A 19,287-nucleotide genomic window follows, 5' to 3' on the forward strand; every position below is an offset into this window, starting at 1 on the left:
CTATAGTTCCGGGTGTAGCGTTCCGCTTTACTAATTTACCACATTTCCCGAAGTGAATGAGTTCAATCCATTTAGCTCATTTGGATCGGGGAATACGTTTTACACCGTGACATTTATTCAGCGGTTACATTTACAATCTGCATATTAATACATATAGTTATACAGACTGTTCATTCAGTGTTCGAGGTTAAACAACACTAAAAAGTAGCCTGCTTGATACTTCATTTTTTAGGTTGTGATTGACTAGCATCTGTAAAGTCAGATGAATATATCAGAGCTTTTTATTAACACAAGGCAAAACATACATAGCCATTGTTTATAGCAATCCTTTTATTTTGATACATTGAGCTGACTGTCCACTGAGGCCGTGGGGGGGAATTGAATATCAGTCATAAAAATACAGCTATAGAACCAAGAAAGGTATCAACATTCATCCTCAGTCATTCTCACCCATCCCCTGCCTTAGTAACTTAGTAACGTTGTCAACAACTTTTAATGTCCCCTCTATTCACTCATTTCCACCTAATTCTTGGTCTTCAAACTGATTATAGCCTCATCTCTTCATTGCTTTTCTTCACAATGATCATTAGGTGTGCAAGGTAACCACAAATGATATATTGACTAATTCATTAATATTACTCATGTTGCATTAATTGATCATTTTGATAAATTAAGTTTTCTTGGGCAGATGTTCCCTAAGGCCTGTTTCCTTAAACAGCAGAATCGAGTAAAGGGCTTTTCAGATTTTCTCATAGCATGTCTACATCAATGGCGTACATCCCCCCCCCAACATTTGTTATCAAATCAAAACAAGTTAGTGCTATCAGCCACTAATGTTGGTTGACCTGAAAACAAAAAGTCATTCCCACTTACTATATTTTCCTTTAAAAAACAAGTACAAAAATATACTTTCAGGTTGGACACACAATTTCACTAAGACAGTTACTTTTTCCTTCTCGTCATTAGTGAAATGAAGGAGAAAAGCACACAGCTATTGGTGTCAGCCCCTAGCAGTTTTATGGTTGAACACATGTGAAAATGTTGTACAAAGTGAAATATAGCTTTGAACCTTGCATTAGGTGTATACTGCAAGCAGAGTCTGATGCAGAAAAAGTAACAGTGAGGTAATGGAGTCTATGAATAGACAAATGAACCATGAGTCCCATAAAACATCATATCATCTCAGTCAATGGTTTGTCCTCTCTCAGAGTGCTGTCTAGACGTCGTAGAAGAGACGCACCAGATGATAACGGATCCCAAAGGCAGCTACACTGCCCATCACCTGGGAGAGACACAGAAAGGAACAGTCAGGGAAACACCTGTTTACATCCCAATGACCAACACTATTCCATGGTACTTGGTATACCTGTATGACGAGCATGATGACTGTGAGGTTTCTCTCATGGGTGGGACCGAGTAATTTCAGGACCAGATTTATTAAGGTCATGTTGTTGCACTCAATAAAATCATCATCTTCCTCTTGGCCTCTTTGCACCTCGAGCAGCTTTAGTAACTCTGCCACCTGTTGAGTATCATTGAAACATTGTTGTCATAACCCAATAAACACAACAGTACTTCTGCCACTCTACGGTGTGTTTACAGGCTATACCAATACTTATTAAGAGTTCTTGTTATAGTATCCTTCTACAAAACCTCTGAATGGCTGTCCACATGCCTTTCATGAATGAATGTAATCTAGTGAAACTAAATTGCAGTTCTCTCAGATTATCTGAAAAGTGATATTCAAATATACTTAGAAAGAGCTCTGTAAGTCTGGCCATGTTGTTGTTTTACTGCATTTGCAGTGCTACCCAGTAGCTTTCATTGACTGGGGGTTGTTACCCTAATGAGCACTTCAAGTATAAACTGGACTGTGTAGAATGTGTAAGCCGTGCATAAAGTGCAAACCAAACAAGGCCACTTCATTTTGACGTTTCACACTGGCAAATAAATCAGAAATAAAATGCCTATTAAAAGAAAATTTAGAGCTTTACCTTCATAATGAGGTTTCCTAATTTAGAGAGGTCCTTTCTTTTGAATTTAGAGTAGCTCATCCCCAGTTTGCCTGTCTCTGGATTCAACCTTTCATGGGACAAAGTCAAGAGGGTGAATGGACAACATAATCAGTACATAATTAGCAGAAATGACAGGAAAATAATTTTAAGGTTGTTACCTGGGGAGCCGGTGTCTGGGACAGGGGATGACATGAAACAGTTGAGGCAAGGAGTAAACAAAGTTAACCACTTGAGGAAGGAAGAACAGCAGCATTGTTTTGCTGAAGTGTCCCAGGATGCCGACTACAGCAAAGGTCATCCCGGCAAAGTAGCAGAAAGTGTCTCCAACAAACACGGATGAAGGATACCTGAGACGGAAAATAGAGGCACTGACATATAATACAGGCCTCTGTAACTTTAAAAAAATGTCCTCAGGCAATAGGTTTAACTTACCAGTTGTGGTAAAAAAGTGCTAATGTTGTGAAGAAAAACGGTATCATGAAGTAGAGCGAGAAAATATGGTCCTCACGGTAATCTCCTGGTAAGGATGAAACATGTTCAGTCATTTGCACAGGAAAGAAGCACAATTTTATAAATATGTATGGATGAAATAGCCACACTTATAAATCATGTAGCTTGACATTCAGTCTGAACAGGGTGGTTCATTTCCACCTCTGTGATACAATTCTTCAACACATATTTCCAAACTACTTGGACTAGTTTGCAGATTTTTAAAGTAAAATCAAGTTATCCATATCCAATACACTCATGACTTTCAGAGTAGAAGATGTGGTCTGTAATGCTGGTCACAAGAGAGGAAACAGCTTCACACCACTGAGCTCCAGCAGGTTGAAGACGATGATGGAGCCGGAGATAAACAGGGCTTGACCAGACTCAATGCCATTGATGCCAGCTAAGATGTTGATGGCATTTGTGCAGAAAACTGCTAGCATTCCCATGTAGACGTAGTAAAGGATACCTGTGAAAGATTAAACATGACATGGGTGAATGTGTTTCCCCAAAACATGTGTGTTAATCAGAATAATTGGAAGAAAATCTAAGAGCTAACAACATCCACTACATGTTTTTGAGGAAGATACGTTTTTCACCGTTGAATAAGTACCCCAACAAAGATCATGGTAGAGGAATTGTTTATCCTATGAGGAACATCTTGGGAGATGGAGGATGATGCCACCCGAACAATGCTGCCAACAACATCACAACTCACCCAAGTCCAAATGCAGTCCAAGCAGGGCCCGGAAGGGCTTCGGCACCACGATGACCGTGTTGCCAAAGTTGGTAAAATACACCATGAGCAGCGGCAAGGAAGCCATGGTGGGAAGCAGGAGCTTGTGTCTCCAACGCAGGTTCAGCACGTCGTCAGCAAAGCCCAGGAAGATCATGCAACAAATGGCCAGAAGTGCACCGATCAACTGCACAAACTGACCCCCCCCCCCCCCCAAAGAAGACGACAACAACACAGAGAACATTGTTGAGTTTCAGATTTGGGAGAAACAAACAGGTGTACTGCATGTGCGTTGGTTGACCCACCTCGTCGTGTGGGAAGCCCATGCACTGATCACCTACAAAGCAGCTGAGGAAAGGCACCGGGATGAAGCAGAAGAGGATGATGAGGAAGACTGTCCCACTGATGACTCCTTGGGACTCTGGGCTGAGAAAAGGATTGACCAGGAAGAGAAAACTTACTGCAGGGAATGAGCACATTTAGCTTCCAGACACATCTAATATGATCACGGATGAGATATAATAGGATAGATAAGACGATTACTCACACTTCCTTTTTGGAGGTTTTGTTTAGGTCTATTCCGAACAATTTGGCTGAGATGAAATGGTCTTTGAAAGCAGGAATGAGTTTCAAAGTGGCCATACAGCCCAGTACAGAAAATAAACAGTTGATCACTAACGGTAGGACGGGTACTGGTGACATTTTTCCAGGCATTTTGGTTGGTCCGTCTCTAATAAATCAAATCACGTTTCTAGCTAATCAGACGTTGCCTTCCTTCAGGCGATCGATGAGCGCGTTTTGGCTGTCTTCAGTAATGTAAACACGCGTCATATCGCTACTTTAAAGCGTGATACATCTCCGTGTTTCTGGTGTCAAAGACAAATAAGTCCATGAGTTACGATGGAGGTCCATACAATTCTGCATTACGGGTTATTGCTGTTAATATCGTCTCACTGCCTAAATGTCTGAACTCCACGTATGTTTAAGCACATCCTGAGAGTTACGGAAGTGGAACTTCCGGCCCATTTATTCAAAATAAAATATATTAAAAACTAAGCAAGCTGTTGCATTAGTGTTTCAAAAAATGAAATGCATACACTTAGTCCATATGTTTTGTAAACACAATGGCACTGTATTCGTGGTGTTGTTCAGACCGTTGTCTCCGCGCTACGTTATCGCTCGCTTGGCCAACGTGTAAACAAACATTTAATTTTAGCAGCTTCCGGCCACCGCAGTATTGACACGGAAGTGACGTCTTCTGTCCGCTGTCAAAATGCTTTTAATTCTGTCTTCATTCTTGTCAAGAAAACCAGCAGGGTATTTTACATGTAAAAAAACACCGTATATAACATAACTATATATATATAGTTATGTTATATACAGTATATATGATTATATACTTGCAACCAGCTTCAATATTAAAGCTGGACTGGTTGTAAGTGTAAGGTAGCATACCAATTAAATGATCGCTCATGTTAATGTGTATTCCACTGCACATATCTGGGGATGGTGGGATTACTTTTCTGGGGTCCCAACACTATAGCCAAATGGCCTTATTTTTGTGGGTGCAAAATTTTTGTCTGGTTTTACTTTGAAAGGTTCGCCTTTCACTTCCCTTATGCCACTGTGTTCCTCTCCTGCAGTGCCACCTGCGGACCGCTGCTGCTCTTGTTCAAATCATCTTGGAAGAGAGATGACAGAGGTATGAGGGTACGACCGCCGGCGGATAATTGAAACCCACTGGTATCTGTGATGAACAAATAGTGATTTCGATAAATGGCCGCAGAGAGACAACAGTCCAAACACTGCGGATGATTCGGAGATGGGACAAACACGGTTGTTCTTGGATGCATATCGCTTTGAAACCAGCTTCACATCACCGATTTATTGCTTTCGATTCCCGATCGGACTGTGTAAGTTAAACGGCGGGTTGTTCTGGAGCCACGACGTGTTCGCCGAGTTCTGTCCGCTGAACGGAGCTGCGTCGCTAATAATGCACGATGCATTTAATCTAACGCACGTAACCTTAACGCAGGTTTAGTGCATGGGCTTCTGCTCCATAGATACACACGTGATCCTTTTTTTAACGTGATTTAAAAAAAAAAAAAAAAAGCTCCTTTAAAGATCAAAGCCCACATCTCGGCGCATCCTTTGTGTATTTTGGATTATTCCTCAGTTCCAATTTGCTAAAACCCTTTGAATCTTCTGATGCCACTCACAGGCAGCTGATCGGCTTTGAGTGACAGTCCTGATATTTCCGTCCGCACCTGGTGACATGAGAGGTTCCAGGAGACGCTGATGGAGCTGCAGGAGTTGTGCTGGCTGTGCTCCGTGGGGCTCTTTCTAACCTCTTTGCTCATTGTGCTGGGATGGCTGCTCCAGTACTTGCTGACCGTACTGCGCCTGTGGAGATCCAAGAAGACGGCAGGGCGAGACAAGAGAGATCCACCCCGGCAGCAGCTCCCCCTCACACAGCACCGCCAAAGCCCGGCTGGAGGTGTGTGGGGATTCTTGCTGAAGCTCCGCTCGGGCCGGGATGGAGGACCCATGCCCGAGGCCGGGGTCAAAGGCTTGTTGACCTCTCTGTTCTCCTTTAAGTCCTTCAGGGAGCACTGGCAGAGGACCTGGGTCAAAGCTCTGAATGAGCAAGCCTGCAGGCATGGGGTAAGTTGATCATTTCTAACGTGTGAAGAGGTGGAGGTGAAGCAGAAATGATGTTCCAAATGAGGGCTGGATAAACATGATGTGTAAAGGAGCATGCCTAAGGTCACTCCATCAGGCGCAGGCGTACAAAGTTAAGCCAGGCCTATGCAGGTGGTGTGCCCACGTGTGCTGGAAGTGTGTGTAGGCAGGCAAGCGGAGGTGTCGGAGTGTCTAATCTGTGAGAGGATGGGGGGGCGAGCATTGCGTAACAGCTCTGAATCAATGCACATAGGAGCTGAGAGGAGAGACCAGTCAGCGGAGCCATGGAGGGAACACCCACGCTTCATAAAAATAGTCCGATAGTCGGTCGGGGGAAATGGATGAAGAGTCTACATCCTTAGTACGGTTGCCTGCAACTCCTAATCTTAATTGATTAAATTATATGATAACTATATAATAGATAACTGATTCACATAGACATTCTGGATTCAGTGTGGTTAGAGGCTATAGCAAGTTTCTAAAGGTCTTTCTCCTTCCAAATGGTTCTTTGATCCGCGTGAATCAAAGTCTGACACACAGTCGGACGCTTGCTGTGAGCACGGAGAGAAGAGATAGATCCTCAACTCACCCCACTCAGGGATTCTGTGTGTTTGGAAGATGAGTTGGCAGGGAGTTAAAAAGGGGTCAGATCAATCGTCAGCAAACAGCACTCAATTCAGATTCATATAGGCCTCCCTCAGATGTTCAAGGGAACACTTTGGAGAAATACTCGTTCAGTGATGGTGCAAGTTTTGTATATTGGTTTGGTAACAATATACTCTCTCCCGCCTAAGCATGCAAATAATAGGCCACTGCTTGTTAAGCAAGATGCTCCCTGTTTGTTATCATCTCTCAACCTGCTCAAATCTATCTTTTTTTTCACTCCGCTGACAAACACACAACAGACATGAGTAAATAACGTACTATGACATTGTTCCTTCCATCAGAATACTAGTTATTATGTTTGGGCCATAATCTAATTCATCAACATTCATTAGTGGTGTATCGTGACGTAATCATTGTGTGTTATCATTCCAAACTAAATCACTAAAACAAAAATAATTGCACATCTGATTTGAGGTACATTTGCTATTTGGCTATTTACAAATTAGAAATATAGTGAAAAACATGATTATGATTTCAACTAAATCTAATTTGTTGGTAACCAGGCAAGCTGCCCCCCCCCTTTCCAGTCTTAATGCTAAACTAAGAGAAGCTAATCGCCTGTTGGATCGAGCTTCACATTCAACATATAAGAGTAACATTGATTGTCCCGTCTCACCCTCTGGGAGTAAAAGTGTTCAACTCTGCCTTTAACCCGATAACTGCTTCCCTTTGAAACGTGAAGATAAATTGGAGCGTGCCAACAGAGTTATCTTACAACGGCCTAATTAGTTGATCCATTGTGACCTTCTTTGCTCTCAGTTACCAAGAAACTCCACATCACAGGAGTAAACCTTCGATGAACTTGTGTTAAATGCGAGTTAGACTAATGAGTCTTCCAGCTGAGAAAATACACAACTTAGTTGCTAGTTGCTCATAGAACAGCTACTCTGTTTGGGATATACTAAACACTAGGCCAGAAAGGCCTAGTAATGGCATTTCAAGGGGATGTGTTTTCAAAAAAGACGGTTGCTACGGGTATTTTTGTACGTAAGGACCTTCATGCTCCTCCATGGGATTAATCTATAATGACTGTAGGACCTTCAGGCTTTTGAAATGTTCCAAGTAGACACGAGGCTTTCTACCCGGCGGTGACGAAGTACATCATGTTTGCTGTAAGATAGTTCTCCAGACTGAGCAAATGCGTCAGTGCGGGGGGGGGGGGGGGGGGGGGAGGAAGGAGGCAGAGGCAGGCACCCTGTGTCTGTCTGTCCATGTGGTGTTTGGTTTGTGACACCAGAGTGTGAGCCAAAGCGTCCCGATAGCTTCCACTCGTCACGATGAAATATCTGCTCGTCATTGTGTCTGCGCGCACAGCAATCTGCTATCCTCAATGTGTCTGGGCCATATGCAAATACATTGGGAGGGTGTGGATAAAACCTTGAATCTGATATTGAAAAAACAAACCACAGCCGCGTCTCGTTGGATAGATACCCAGAGCCGGCGTGGCCTCGTGAGCGAAGACCCCGTCCCCGATATGACACGAGGAGTTAAACTTCTGGTGTTTCACCTCCTCACGACAAAGACGTCGTCTAGTCTAGAATCCCCCCACAACTATATTGACAGGAGTATAACCAACAAAAACGTTAATGTGTCCATGTATTCCTGACAGCTCACTAGATAAACTTGTATTGATTGAGTATAATTCTGATTTAGTTGTATGAGTTCAAAGGTTAATAGGCTTGCATTGAACACTCATTGGTTTGAACAGTTATTACAGACACCTGAATGTTCAGAAACATAAGAAAACATCTCCTGCTCTTTTTGGATAGTAACCCCACTACGTGGCTTCTTTCACGGCTGAAGTATTACCGTGGAAGCATCTGGATATAATCTTGCCTTGGCATGCAGAATTGGTACGAAGCTGTTCAGATGTCTGAAGCCCGAGTATCTCGTGAAGGACTGAACTGGTTGGACTCTTCAGACCAGCAGATCATAACAGAATCGTAAACTGCGTGGGTATCTGCAGCGGTCAGATGACACCAAGCCATACAGAAGGGAGCATACGAGTGTATCTGCGGACAAGGGAGCTCCCTTGAAATATAAAGAGCGTGGTGATTATCTTGAGGCCACACTTCACTACTTCCCTCTCTGACTGTCAGTTGCCGGTAGATGATTAATGCTGTGTGAGGATTTTCAAGTACATTTCATCATAACGACAGGGAGCGTTAACCACTCAACGCTCATTTCCATTGACTTGGCAAAGGAAACTAACATCAGTCGATTACAGGCCCTGATTGAGTTCCAATTCACCAGAAAGTTCGATTTTAACAGCACAACGTTGTCTTTTCTTTGACAATTTATCAGTGGCAAGCATTGAACTACAAGGTGGGTCCTTTGACTAAGCATTTAAAGGAGAGAGAGGCGCATTATTCTAATATTATTTTATTCATGATACAATTCTAATGTAAAGCTATTTAAATGCTTACAATAGAAGTCTTGTTTAATCACTATACTTTTACTACACTGTATTTTAAGCAAAAAACATTTGAAGATTTATTTATACTGGAGTTAGAGAAACAGTTGTTAGATGTTAGAATGCTAACGTTGCTTCTCCCAAGCCGAGCTGTTAGCATAGGTAAAAAAAAGTCATCAAACCAGTGCGTCGTCTCTATAGGCTAAGTGCATCGACTTCTTCCAATGGTAAAACATCAATTGTTAGACAATAAATGGCTATTTAGACACCGAATACTGTGTACCCTCTTGTAGACATGGTATTGAAAATAAAGCAGGAAAGGAAGATGTGGGTCAACAAAAGCCGGGGGGCATTTCTGGTTGACCCACATGCTTTATTGAGGCGTTTAGCCAGTTGAACCCAAGGGGGTGACTCTGACAAACTTGAAGTGACAACGTGGATGTCCTCAGGAACGCTCTCTTTCCAGAAATACTTTCCACATGCACACGCTCACACACACACACACACACACACACACACACACACACACACTCAGTCGGACAGCGGTATCTCACAAGGACAAATCAGAGGTTGTGCTGCTGGCATTGCCCTTTACATGACACAATTAGCTCTGCAGACTCTGCCAGGAGGATGCACAACACCACAGAGCACCAGATGGCAACCTAAAAAAGCAATGGCTGCAAATATGTTAGTGAAATGTCTGTTAAAGAATATAAACCCCTAAACCAGACAGATATTCAATGCCGCCAAATTAGTTGTACAATTTAAAATTAATTTCAGGCTCTAAAATATACCTTTAACTTGGTGATGGCTTCCATTCTCACCTTCAAACATGTATTCTTAATAAACAATTTAGTGAACACCCAAATATAAGATGCTTGGATTACAGACCCAGCCCAGAAAGTGATTTTTACACAAAAGATGTGAACGGACGCAATTGTCTTTCAGCCACGAGTTATTCTGAAACATAGTGACCCTGTGCTGCTGTGTGTCTTGAAGTCATTTAAAAAAGTATTAAGTTGTTTGTTTGTCTTTGCCATTATTTACATAAAAAAAACTTTTTTCCAGCATAAATTATCATTTGTTTTTTTTTTGCAAAAATAGGGGCTGGAGTGTGTGTTTGCCTAGTGGGGATGTGTACAAAATAAAGCAAAACACTGCGCTTAAAGAGTGTATATATATAAATATTTATATACACATTCATTAAGATATTTGTTCATAATCTATTGTCATAGCCGTGCTTTCCCCTTGTATTTCCTGTTTTTGTCTAAACTGTCAGATTACCAATCGAGGCAAAATGCAGGAAACCAATTAAAAATGTCCCAGTATTTAGCGGCTCATGTCTGCAGAATGTAAGTGTCCCGAAATAAATACTGACATTTAGGAGTATGTGCTTACAACATTGTACTGAATTGAATTTGCCTCACTGCAGAGATGTCCGTAGGGTTTGGACCGCAGTGACACACAGTCAGAATCTTGTGATTAATCGGTTGTGCACTTGTAATCAACGTTTGGGTGACTGAGCAGTTTTAGAAGCTGCAGCCGACCCGAGTAAACACAGCCGGTTGTACGCTGTAGTCATGTGGCTGCAGCGTAAGTCCAGGGAACCTACGTAAGCTTGCAGCGCCACGTTTGGCTCACTGCCCTTCTTGCTGAAACACACACACACACACACACACACACCACAAACTTTGTTATATCATCCTCCAACCTCTGCCCCGCCTCCACTGCTGTGTTTGATAGAGATTGGACGGGGACCTAGAGAAACATATGTCTTGACAATAGGGGATTTGTTTTCTCTCGCTTGCATCTCTTGAGCCACTATTGAAACAGATCCTCTGGCACACACACACACACACACACACACACACACACGTTTTACCAAGTCCAACAGCAAAAGCTGTCTCTCTGTAAGCATGACTAAGCATTGACTGATGCAGTCTTCATAATGGATGCTGTTGTGGGGCTAAGGCAGCCGGATCAATAGGGTGTAATCCACAACTTAAGCATTACGACAGACGCTTGTAGTAACAAGAACATACTACATGCCACCCTTTAGTCAAACATATGTTGCTGGGGGGTTTTTTTTGCCAGTTTTCTTCAGGCAGTGTTCATCTGAGTGCAAAAATCCTGGACTCAAACCACAGTTCTTTACTGTGCATAGTACACAATAGCCTCATATTTGTTGCCATATAGCACCTAACAAGAGTCTGTTTATTTGTGTACATTTTTAAGATGAGACTCAACGATCAGCGTCACATACCCTGGACCATTGGCACAAGAAAATGATCGCACATTAGTAATTTTGACTCATCTGCCAATGTTCCCGCGAAGCTCGTGTGGTTGCAGCGGCAGGGAAACGGAAACAATTTGGGATTAGCAAGTGGATGAGTTGATCAGTACCACATGTGAATAGAATCACTCTGATTGAAATGCGGATGCATGGTGAATAACGGCTTACCAGCAGCTTTAAAGGCTTCATCACTGCAGCACAGTCTTTTCTGTCAACCCAGAGTGTCATCCTTCTTTCACTTATGTAATACTTAGGACAGTCTTTCTCTTCCTCTGTCCCTCCAAGAGCTCCATCCAGATCACCTTTGACAGCAGTCTCCAGTTAACTGCTGCTTCTGCAATAGATAGTGTGACCTGCACTGACCAATCGGCTAATCGTATGGTACGTAATCTGATCTGAGTCGCTGTGAATGACTTTATTGGCCAGTTTAGCCAATTTCTTCTGCAATTTCTGTATTTCCCTCTCACTGCCTCTTGTTGCTTTCCAGGTTTTGCACTGTAACTGTCGGGTGGACACAGTGACGTTTCCTGTGACAGTCACTCAGCAGTCGCCAGCTGCCATTTCCATGGAGACCTATCAGATCACTATCACACCGATGGTGGCTAAGGTACAAAAGCGCACTACACGGATCTTTGTAATGTACACAATTTTCCCCTGACTATATTCAGGTTGGAAGTGATTATTCCACTGTGGAATGTTTTCTGCTTGTTTTTCCTGCTCACAAATGTTACCTGTTCATCATTAAAAAAATAGTGTGGTGATTTTTTATGAATGAAAAAATAATACACTATATTTACTATACTTTGACTTAGATCCAATCTAGTCTGAGTCTAAATGAATGCAGATGAACCTGCTATTGTCTCCGTCAGGTGGTGGTGTGTCTGGAGGAGGTGGAGGACGAGGGTCTTCTGATGTCCTGGACTCTTTCCAAGCAGCCATCCTTTGCTCTGAGTGCATCTCCATGCAAGCTACAGAGACAAGTGAGAATATGGGATACTGATACCACTAATATGATATGTCCGTTTCATGTAGTCAGCGGAGGTCTCGTTTCTCAGCCTGTTTACACTTTGCAATCTAGGTTGCACAAATTCAAGAGGCTGTTCTTAGATTAACAAGCACACCATTTAACAACAACAACAGCAGCAGAGTAAGAAATTACAATATAAGATAATATTAGGCGTAAAAATGTTTTAAAAGCCCCAGTTTTGTTCATAGTTGATATTGTTGAACCCCCGTGGTTTATCATCATCCATTGCTTCTTTTTTCATCTCAGGGATCTAAGGTGGGTGCAGACGTGGACATGATTAAGGGACTGATAGAGGATACTCTGTTCAGCACCCAGCCGGCCATGGTCCTGAACCTCAAGACATGCGCATCCAGCTCTCCGGTGAGAAAAAACACACTTTGTGCTACCTGAGCAGAAATAAGAGAAAATAACAACTGGATAAGGATCTACAACTGGATAAAGAATGATGGAATCTTTACTCTGCACCGTTTTTCTTCACACTCCCAGGCTGCCATGGACCATTTATCAGTGAGATTAAACCCGAATGTCTTGGTGAAACGACTAATGCTGCGGCAGCTCAGGGCGACCTTAAATAAAGGTCAGACATGCGTCCTCGGGCCCGATCATCAGATCGTTTCCGCCCGGCTTCCTGCAGAGAGCCGAGGTCTGACTGTCTGGCTTCCTTCTTGCAGATCACTGGTCTAGATCAGGGGAGCTGTGCTGTGTCCTCAGCCTGGACCAACCCTCCACAGAGCGGTCGACATCCTTCCTGCCTGTGCCCAGCAACCCCAACGTCCCGCTGGAATGGAGCGAAGAAATCACTCTGTAAGATGACAGCCATGAATTCCATCCGCAGTCTGTTGCTCATGGTGTTCTACACTCAGGCCGACATTAAGGGCCCTGAAAATTGATTCTCTAAATCAGCTAGAACAGTCTTGGTTTTGTCTCATGGGGGATTACTGTTTTGGCTGTTTTATTTCTCTGTTCTTTTTGCTGATTTGAAGTGGGTGATGTCTCATAACATTCATCAATAAGGATTTAGAAAGATTTGGAATTGGAAGACAGTTGTTTTGTTAAAACATTTCATAACTTTTCTTTGCCTGTTATGTAGGCATTATTTAAGATTTGAAGTTTTTAAGAAAAGTGCTGGAGGAAGGAGACCCGCTGTCTGCATTGTGGGGCTTTACCTGTATTCTAACACAGTCGTTTCCTTTGTATTGAAGGGAGTTGGGTCATGTGACCAAAGAGATGAGAGTAAGACTGCTGGAGCGGAATGGCGAAAAGGAACGTAAGGCATTGCTCGACAGCACTTGAGAGTTGGCTGCGCCTCAGAAACCTGATCAGCAGGAATGTTAAGACTGCCTCAGCTAAATCTTCATGCCTAAAATGCACTGTTGGCAGGTTCACTGTAATGGTTCGGGGCCTTTAGGATGTAGACAACGCAAGGAGGTGTTCCCATTACAGCTTTTTTTTTACATTGCTTTTTCTTACGATTGTTGTTGTTGTGAATGTGCATAGGATTCCTGCCCGGCCATGCCTGCATCGCCTTGGACCTCCGCTGCAAAGTGCCCACTGGACAACATACGCTGTCGATAAGTCCTGACCGCGGCCTGGCGCCCATCGCTACCGTCAACGCAGAGGTGAGGAACAGGATGCGTCTCATTGTTGTGAAAACGGTGGCAAGCTCTTTCAAAGCCCTTCTCATGCTTTGAAGTGTACAGTTACATCACACGTGATAATCGAACGTCCAGCAAGCTGGAATGAACCAGAGATTCCCCACAAATGGAGAGGAAGTAGCAGCTGATGTATAGTCCATTGTTGTGCATATGATTGCTGTCTCGGATCTTTTTTTTTCACTTCTTGCATCCATCTACATATTTCTTTAAAGACAACATAAACACCTGCTTCATCTCTGCAGGCTAACATTTCGTATTAGTACACACCCTGCTTCCCCGTACCTCTTCTGCGACCCATTTTAAGATGTCAGTTTAAATGCACTGGTCGTTGTTCACTTCACACTATCAACTAAATGAAGATTGTCCTTAATCCTTCAGCTGCATTATGTGGAAATCGAGGCGCCCCGCAGTGCCCACAATGCTTTTCCACTTCGTTCCTCACCCACCCCCTCCAAGAAGGTCGACGTGGACCGGACTGTCATGCCAGACGGAACCATCGTCACCACTGTCACGACTGTCCAGTCTCGACTGAAACTGGACAGCAGCCCAGGTAGATGCACACCGTAAAGTACCACATTGTGTCATATTAGGTGTACAAGGAGATATGAAAGAGTTCTGTGATGATAATAACAGGGCTAACCCTAACCCTAACCCACAAAATATCTGTGATGCCTTTCAGGTGATTCTCCTCTGCGTTCGCCGTCTAAAGTGGAGGTGACTGAGAAGAAAGCCACAATCCTGTCAGATGGCAGATGCAGCACAAGCCCCAACCTCAGCAGTGAGTTTCAGACTGTATGCCCGATGTCGTTTTACATGACAAATGTGAAGGTGGGATGAACAGTGAGTTGCGACGTAACACAAGATGAGAGGAATGCCGTTTTCTGTTGACATCCTCCACTCTATATGTAGGAAAAAAACATAACTAATTTGGTTTTACAACCGGTTTAAACAGAAACTATTGCTTATCTAAAGATAAGAGCAAAGAAGCTTGATGAACCCAACAGATGTTTGACAGATCCAACTACATACTGAAAATGATTTCCCTTATTGGATACAATGCAATGGTGAGTTTTGGGATACATTTCTGAAAGAATCAGGAATCAGGATACCTTTTTTTTTTATTGACTTGCTATACCTCAAAAATGTATTCAATGATGTGAACCTTTTCATATATGGCAATTGACTAGTAAAGCTCATTGCTAATTTACACACTTGTCTCTGTTGCTCAGTGAGCAGCCGCCTCTCTAACGGCCTGGATCCTGTTGCAGAGACAGCCATTCGCCAGCTGACAGAGTCCGCCTCCAAAGCAGCACGCAAGACGCCAACAAAGAGGAGCACCCTGATCATCTCGGGCGTCACAAAGGTCGGTTACCTGCCCACGTCTTCTTGGAAATGAAAACCGGTGCAAAACTCCCCGCAAGTACAAGAGTCTACAAAGACAAAGTCTACAATACCTGGTTGCTCATTATCGGAATTTCGATCATATTCTTTGCCTTAAGCAGATATCAACATGTTGTAAGAGATAACGGTGCTCCCAGCGTGCGTTGCTAAAAGTTATAGAGGCTAAAAGTGCAAACATCAGCATCAGTACCAGTGTTTACCTGAGTGGTTTAGGATGGCGTTGTAAGCTGTAACTGAGCTGAGCACAGGGTCCTGAGGTCCTGGAGAACCGGAAGAACAGTTGCCCAAACTTTCACTTATGTTAAACACAGTCGAAATGATGGAAAAAATCAGAAATGATTTAAATATTCTATTTTCCTTCAATTGAACTGCTAGGCTATTATATATAAGTTATGATCGGGATCATAATAACAAGCAACTTGTTTATAGACAACATAGTTTTGAATAGGCTGTTATGATGAGGAAACGCTAAGAACGCTAAATTCCAGTCACTATACATGGCAGCACATGCCGATTTTGTGGCTGAAAGGTAAGCTCCATTATCCTTCATATGTAAATATTAGGCACTTCTGACACATAACTGTGGGCCTTTTTTTATTATTATATTGTTTAATATATATGATTTACAAGCAACTAATGGTTTCACATATAAGTTTCAGCCGAAGAACCGCACCTCTTTTGATTTAAAAGAGGTGCGGTCTACCAGCTCATACCAGCTCGGTCATCCCTGCAATGTTCAAAAAAAGTCTTAATAAATGATCTCTAGGAATGAGTGGGAGTCCTGCATGAGCTTTGGGAAACGTAGCAGAAAGACCAAAATGCACGGGACGGCCCGCCTTTGAAACCAAAGCAGAGAGAAGCTGGGATTACATCAGACGTAGTGGGAGAGCAACTTCATTCCCTGCTAACAGTACTCCACTATATCTGTCCATATATCAAATATAATAACAAGAAGCTGTGCCAAATGGGTTGGTTCTAATTTGAATCCAAAGCCCCCCATTGTTCCACATTAAAGGAGAAATAGAGTTATCTCTGCCATTATTCTTATAACACCTTAATTAATCAATTTTTGGACTCCGCAGGTTCCACTCTCAGAAGACGACTGTGCGTTATCGAGCGGCTACGCTGCAGCAATGGACGCAGCCATGCAGGGAAACCACTGCGGGACGGGGCATCGCCAGGAACCAGATGACACCACACCCTCGGACGTGTCGGAGCGTCCCTCCGTGGACGATGTGGAATCGGATACTGGTTCTACTGGCGGCTTGGAGACTCGCAGCCTCAAGGACCATAAAGGTGACACATGGTTCCAGGGGTTGGGTTTCCACTAACATCAGTCAGTAATCTGTTGTGGTTTGTCTATTCATATTTAGCCATTCAAATGTTGTTGTCTTTTAATTGTTAAACTTCTGTCCATGTCAAATGCATTTTTAATTTTCTGACCCTCGAGAACAGTTTATTTTATTTCACATGCCACAAATCTTTTATAGCCTTACATGGAGCATGGAGCATGAAACATGAAAACTTAAATTGAGCATAATGCATTCTCTGATATTCGTGCCATATGACGTGAGAGACTCTCCTGCCCTCTGGAGGCCATGCTGCAGCATCCATCCAACCAGAGCAAAGAGGCTTTAAATGGAAAATTCCATTTCAAAATTGACTAGATGAAAGAGCTGACTCATAGAATCTGTGATGTCATTCTCAAAAAAAAGAAGTAACTGAGTGATTGGTCAGTGTTTTTCAACAGCGCCCCAACACAGTATTTATATACAGTGACGTATTCCCTGTGCTTGCTCTAGTGGGCTTCCTACAGAGTGGGACGAAGCTGTTGTTCCGCAGAAGACATCGAGAGAAGGAGTCCTGCCTCAGCCAGTCGCATGAGGACATCTCCGACATGGGCAATAACTTTGCTGCTGCCGCCAACATCAGCCGTAAAAAGTCTGGCAGCTTCTCCCGGCGTCTCATCAAACGCTTCTCTTTCCGCTCATCGGGCAAATCAAAAAGCAAAGCCACCAACGGAGGAGTGAGCTCGTTGGATAACTAATTATCATTGTTAGGGCGATGGAGGGGGTCCCTAACACCGCAGGTGGATTTCCACCAGTACATTTTGAAAAGAGGATACCTTTTACTCTGGATAAAGATCATTGCACCTTCAAGAGAGAAGTCATGTTCCATCACATCGAAGAAGTTGAAATGTGAAATGTATTGCTTCAACAACAGATGAAGCTGCTGCTCAAGGAAGAGATAATAATCACAATGAAATGTCTTGTGCCCTGTTTGAACACAATCTATAGTGGGAGTGTTTGATTGTGACCGATGGTTAAAACGACAACAGATGCCAGTAAGAAACTCGGTTACACTTGGGGCTGTTTTTGTAACGGCACATGAAAAATTCTTCAGTTGTAGAACAGTAACTTATTATTGTGTTGGTCTCATCAAACAAGTGCTATTTAATTTACCTTGCAAAAAAAAAGTCATCGTAGTTGCATTACACAGTAAAATAGGGACATTGCTGTTCGTTTTTCATGAAAATGTCATTATAAACACATAGTTAAGCACGCTGACAAATCAGTCTAAATATTGCAGTCCATTCATTATTGCTGATGTATTGGTTTTAGAATGTTATTTAATGTTGTATCTTATATAAGAAGGAAACAAGTTAATATATTGTACTATTTTATAAAGGTACTTTCTGTGGAATATCATAATGCATTTCAGTTCACCTTTGAAACTACAACCAGCTAGAATCTCTCATGGGCTCTTCAAGCCAGGCAATACGTTTTGAGTTTTTCAGTCAATAAGAAAACAATTAAGTTTATCATATGTCCACACATTATGGACACTTCAGTTGCTGCTCATTGGGACTTAAATATTGCAATAACTATCATTTTTGTGCAGCCAGACTATATTATATTGTACAAAATGCCTCACATTGGTAGCAGCCAAATTCGTTTGCAGGAAATGCTGACAATGATAATCATACATAATATAGCAAAACCTATTCTGAATCCAGGAGCATTATCATAATGCGTTTCTCATAGATTGTATATAATACGGAATTTCTTTTAGAATAAATGCAGGTCTCACGTGAGTGATGATATTACAACAGCTATGTGGTTTAAATTGTGAAAATGTAACTTTGAAGTCTCCGGCAAGGTTTCAGAGATACTCTGCTGTCACTGTGAGCAACTATTGTCAAAGTTTACGAAAAGGTGCTGAGTGGAGTTGACATACTCAGGGCTGGAAATTAAACTGCAACAAGCAACTTAAGATATGAGGAAACCTGTACCAAAAGCAAACAGAACCAGTATCTAAAAATGTACATACAATTTTGTCAATTTGTGCTTTTGACAGAATCTCAAATACTGTAACAGAATTCGTTGAATATGGGACCTTAAAATAATAAATTATTTGATTTTGCTAATGCTTCCAGGATTATTTTTAGTAATAGAATAGCAATTAAAACAGATCACAGATGTGCAAAATTTAAGAAATGTACAATTTCTGTTGTCACATTCGAAATGTTTAATTTTTTGCAAATAAATTATTTTTGGAGCATCCCTAGATTACTTGTGGCATTCTTATTTTTTTAGGAGGTAGGATACGTGTTCTATCCTAACACACTTTGCCTGGGTAGGTTACTTAGGTAACTGAGCTAAGGTATAAGGTATAATGAGCTAACATTACATTTCCTTACTCGCACACGTCAGCTGTACTCAGGAGATACACCATGTATTATGAGAATCACACATAAACATAACCCATGCTTCTGATTTAATTTGTAGATTCACTTTACTTGTACTGCATGATAGAAAGGCGCCCAAAAACTTGAAGCAGGAGGGAAGTTAACCGATTGGTGTTTAATTCCCGCCCACCAAAAAATATACACCAATAGCCTTAGACTTCC

General features: G+C 42.3%; 2 protein-coding genes across 4 annotated transcripts; one reads left to right on the top strand and one right to left on the bottom strand.

Annotated features, from left to right (window-relative positions):
* Window positions 1–109: 109 nt before the first annotated feature.
* Window positions 110–4,259, bottom strand: dpagt1 (dolichyl-phosphate (UDP-N-acetylglucosamine) N-acetylglucosaminephosphotransferase 1 (GlcNAc-1-P transferase)). The gene is made up of 9 exons (XM_037467619.2): window positions 3,788–4,259; window positions 3,546–3,666; window positions 3,223–3,436; window positions 2,827–2,973; window positions 2,448–2,532; window positions 2,174–2,362; window positions 1,995–2,082; window positions 1,367–1,522; window positions 110–1,282 (listed from the first exon to the last, which is right to left on the bottom strand). The coding sequence occupies exons 1-9, from the start codon at window positions 3,952–3,954 to the stop codon at window positions 1,217–1,219; spliced, it is 1,233 nt and encodes a 410-aa protein (XP_037323516.1). The 5' UTR covers window positions 3,955–4,259; the 3' UTR covers window positions 110–1,216.
* A 589-nt stretch (window positions 4,260–4,848) lies between these two features.
* c2cd2l (c2cd2 like) lies at window positions 4,849–18,938 on the top strand. Of its 3 annotated transcripts, none has more exons than XM_037467321.2 (15): window positions 4,849–4,942; window positions 5,462–5,904; window positions 11,580–11,675; window positions 11,782–11,901; window positions 12,164–12,274; window positions 12,568–12,681; window positions 12,808–12,898; window positions 12,993–13,125; window positions 13,524–13,588; window positions 13,819–13,940; window positions 14,355–14,526; window positions 14,656–14,754; window positions 15,206–15,339; window positions 16,460–16,673; window positions 17,180–18,938. In XM_037467321.2, exons 2-15 carry the CDS (start codon window positions 5,539–5,541, stop codon window positions 17,422–17,424), a joined length of 2,082 nt encoding a protein of 693 aa, XP_037323218.2. In that variant the 5' UTR covers window positions 4,849–4,942; window positions 5,462–5,538; the 3' UTR covers window positions 17,425–18,938. The 3 variants fall into 3 exon arrangements, with proteins under 3 accessions (XP_037323218.2, XP_037323219.2, XP_037323217.2); XM_037467322.2 differs by having other exon boundaries at window positions 4,876–5,153; window positions 15,245–15,339; XM_037467320.2 differs by having other exon boundaries at window positions 4,878–5,153.
* Window positions 18,939–19,287: the final 349 nt, after the last annotated feature.

This window comes from Pungitius pungitius, chromosome 16 (assembly GCF_949316345.1).
Source record: "Pungitius pungitius chromosome 16, fPunPun2.1, whole genome shotgun sequence".
In the NCBI taxonomy this organism is placed as follows: domain Eukaryota; kingdom Metazoa; phylum Chordata; class Actinopteri; order Perciformes; family Gasterosteidae; genus Pungitius; species Pungitius pungitius.

What these genes read in the sequence shown, in the direction of transcription:
- dpagt1 (XM_037467619.2), bottom strand. Translation starts at nt 3,954, where the DNA reads ATGCCTGGAAAAATGTCACCAGTACCCGTCCTACCGTTAGTGATCAAC. An exon ending in TGGACTGCATTTGGACTTGG is followed by an intron (nt 2,974 to 3,222) that starts GTGAGTTGTGAT and finishes AATCTTTCACAG; the next exon opens with GTATCCTTTACTACGTCTAC. An exon ending in CAACCTGCTGGAGCTCAGTG is followed by an intron (nt 2,533 to 2,826) that starts GTGTGAAGCTGT and finishes CATCCTTACCAG; the next exon opens with GAGATTACCGTGAGGACCAT.
- c2cd2l (XM_037467321.2), top strand. Translation starts at nt 5,539, where the DNA reads ATGGAGCTGCAGGAGTTGTGCTGGCTGTGCTCCGTGGGGCTCTTTCTA. An exon ending in TGGAGCGAAGAAATCACTCT is followed by an intron (nt 13,126 to 13,523) that starts GTAAGATGACAG and finishes TTTGTATTGAAG; the next exon opens with GGAGTTGGGTCATGTGACCA. An exon ending in TCGCTACCGTCAACGCAGAG is followed by an intron (nt 13,941 to 14,354) that starts GTGAGGAACAGG and finishes TTAATCCTTCAG; the next exon opens with CTGCATTATGTGGAAATCGA.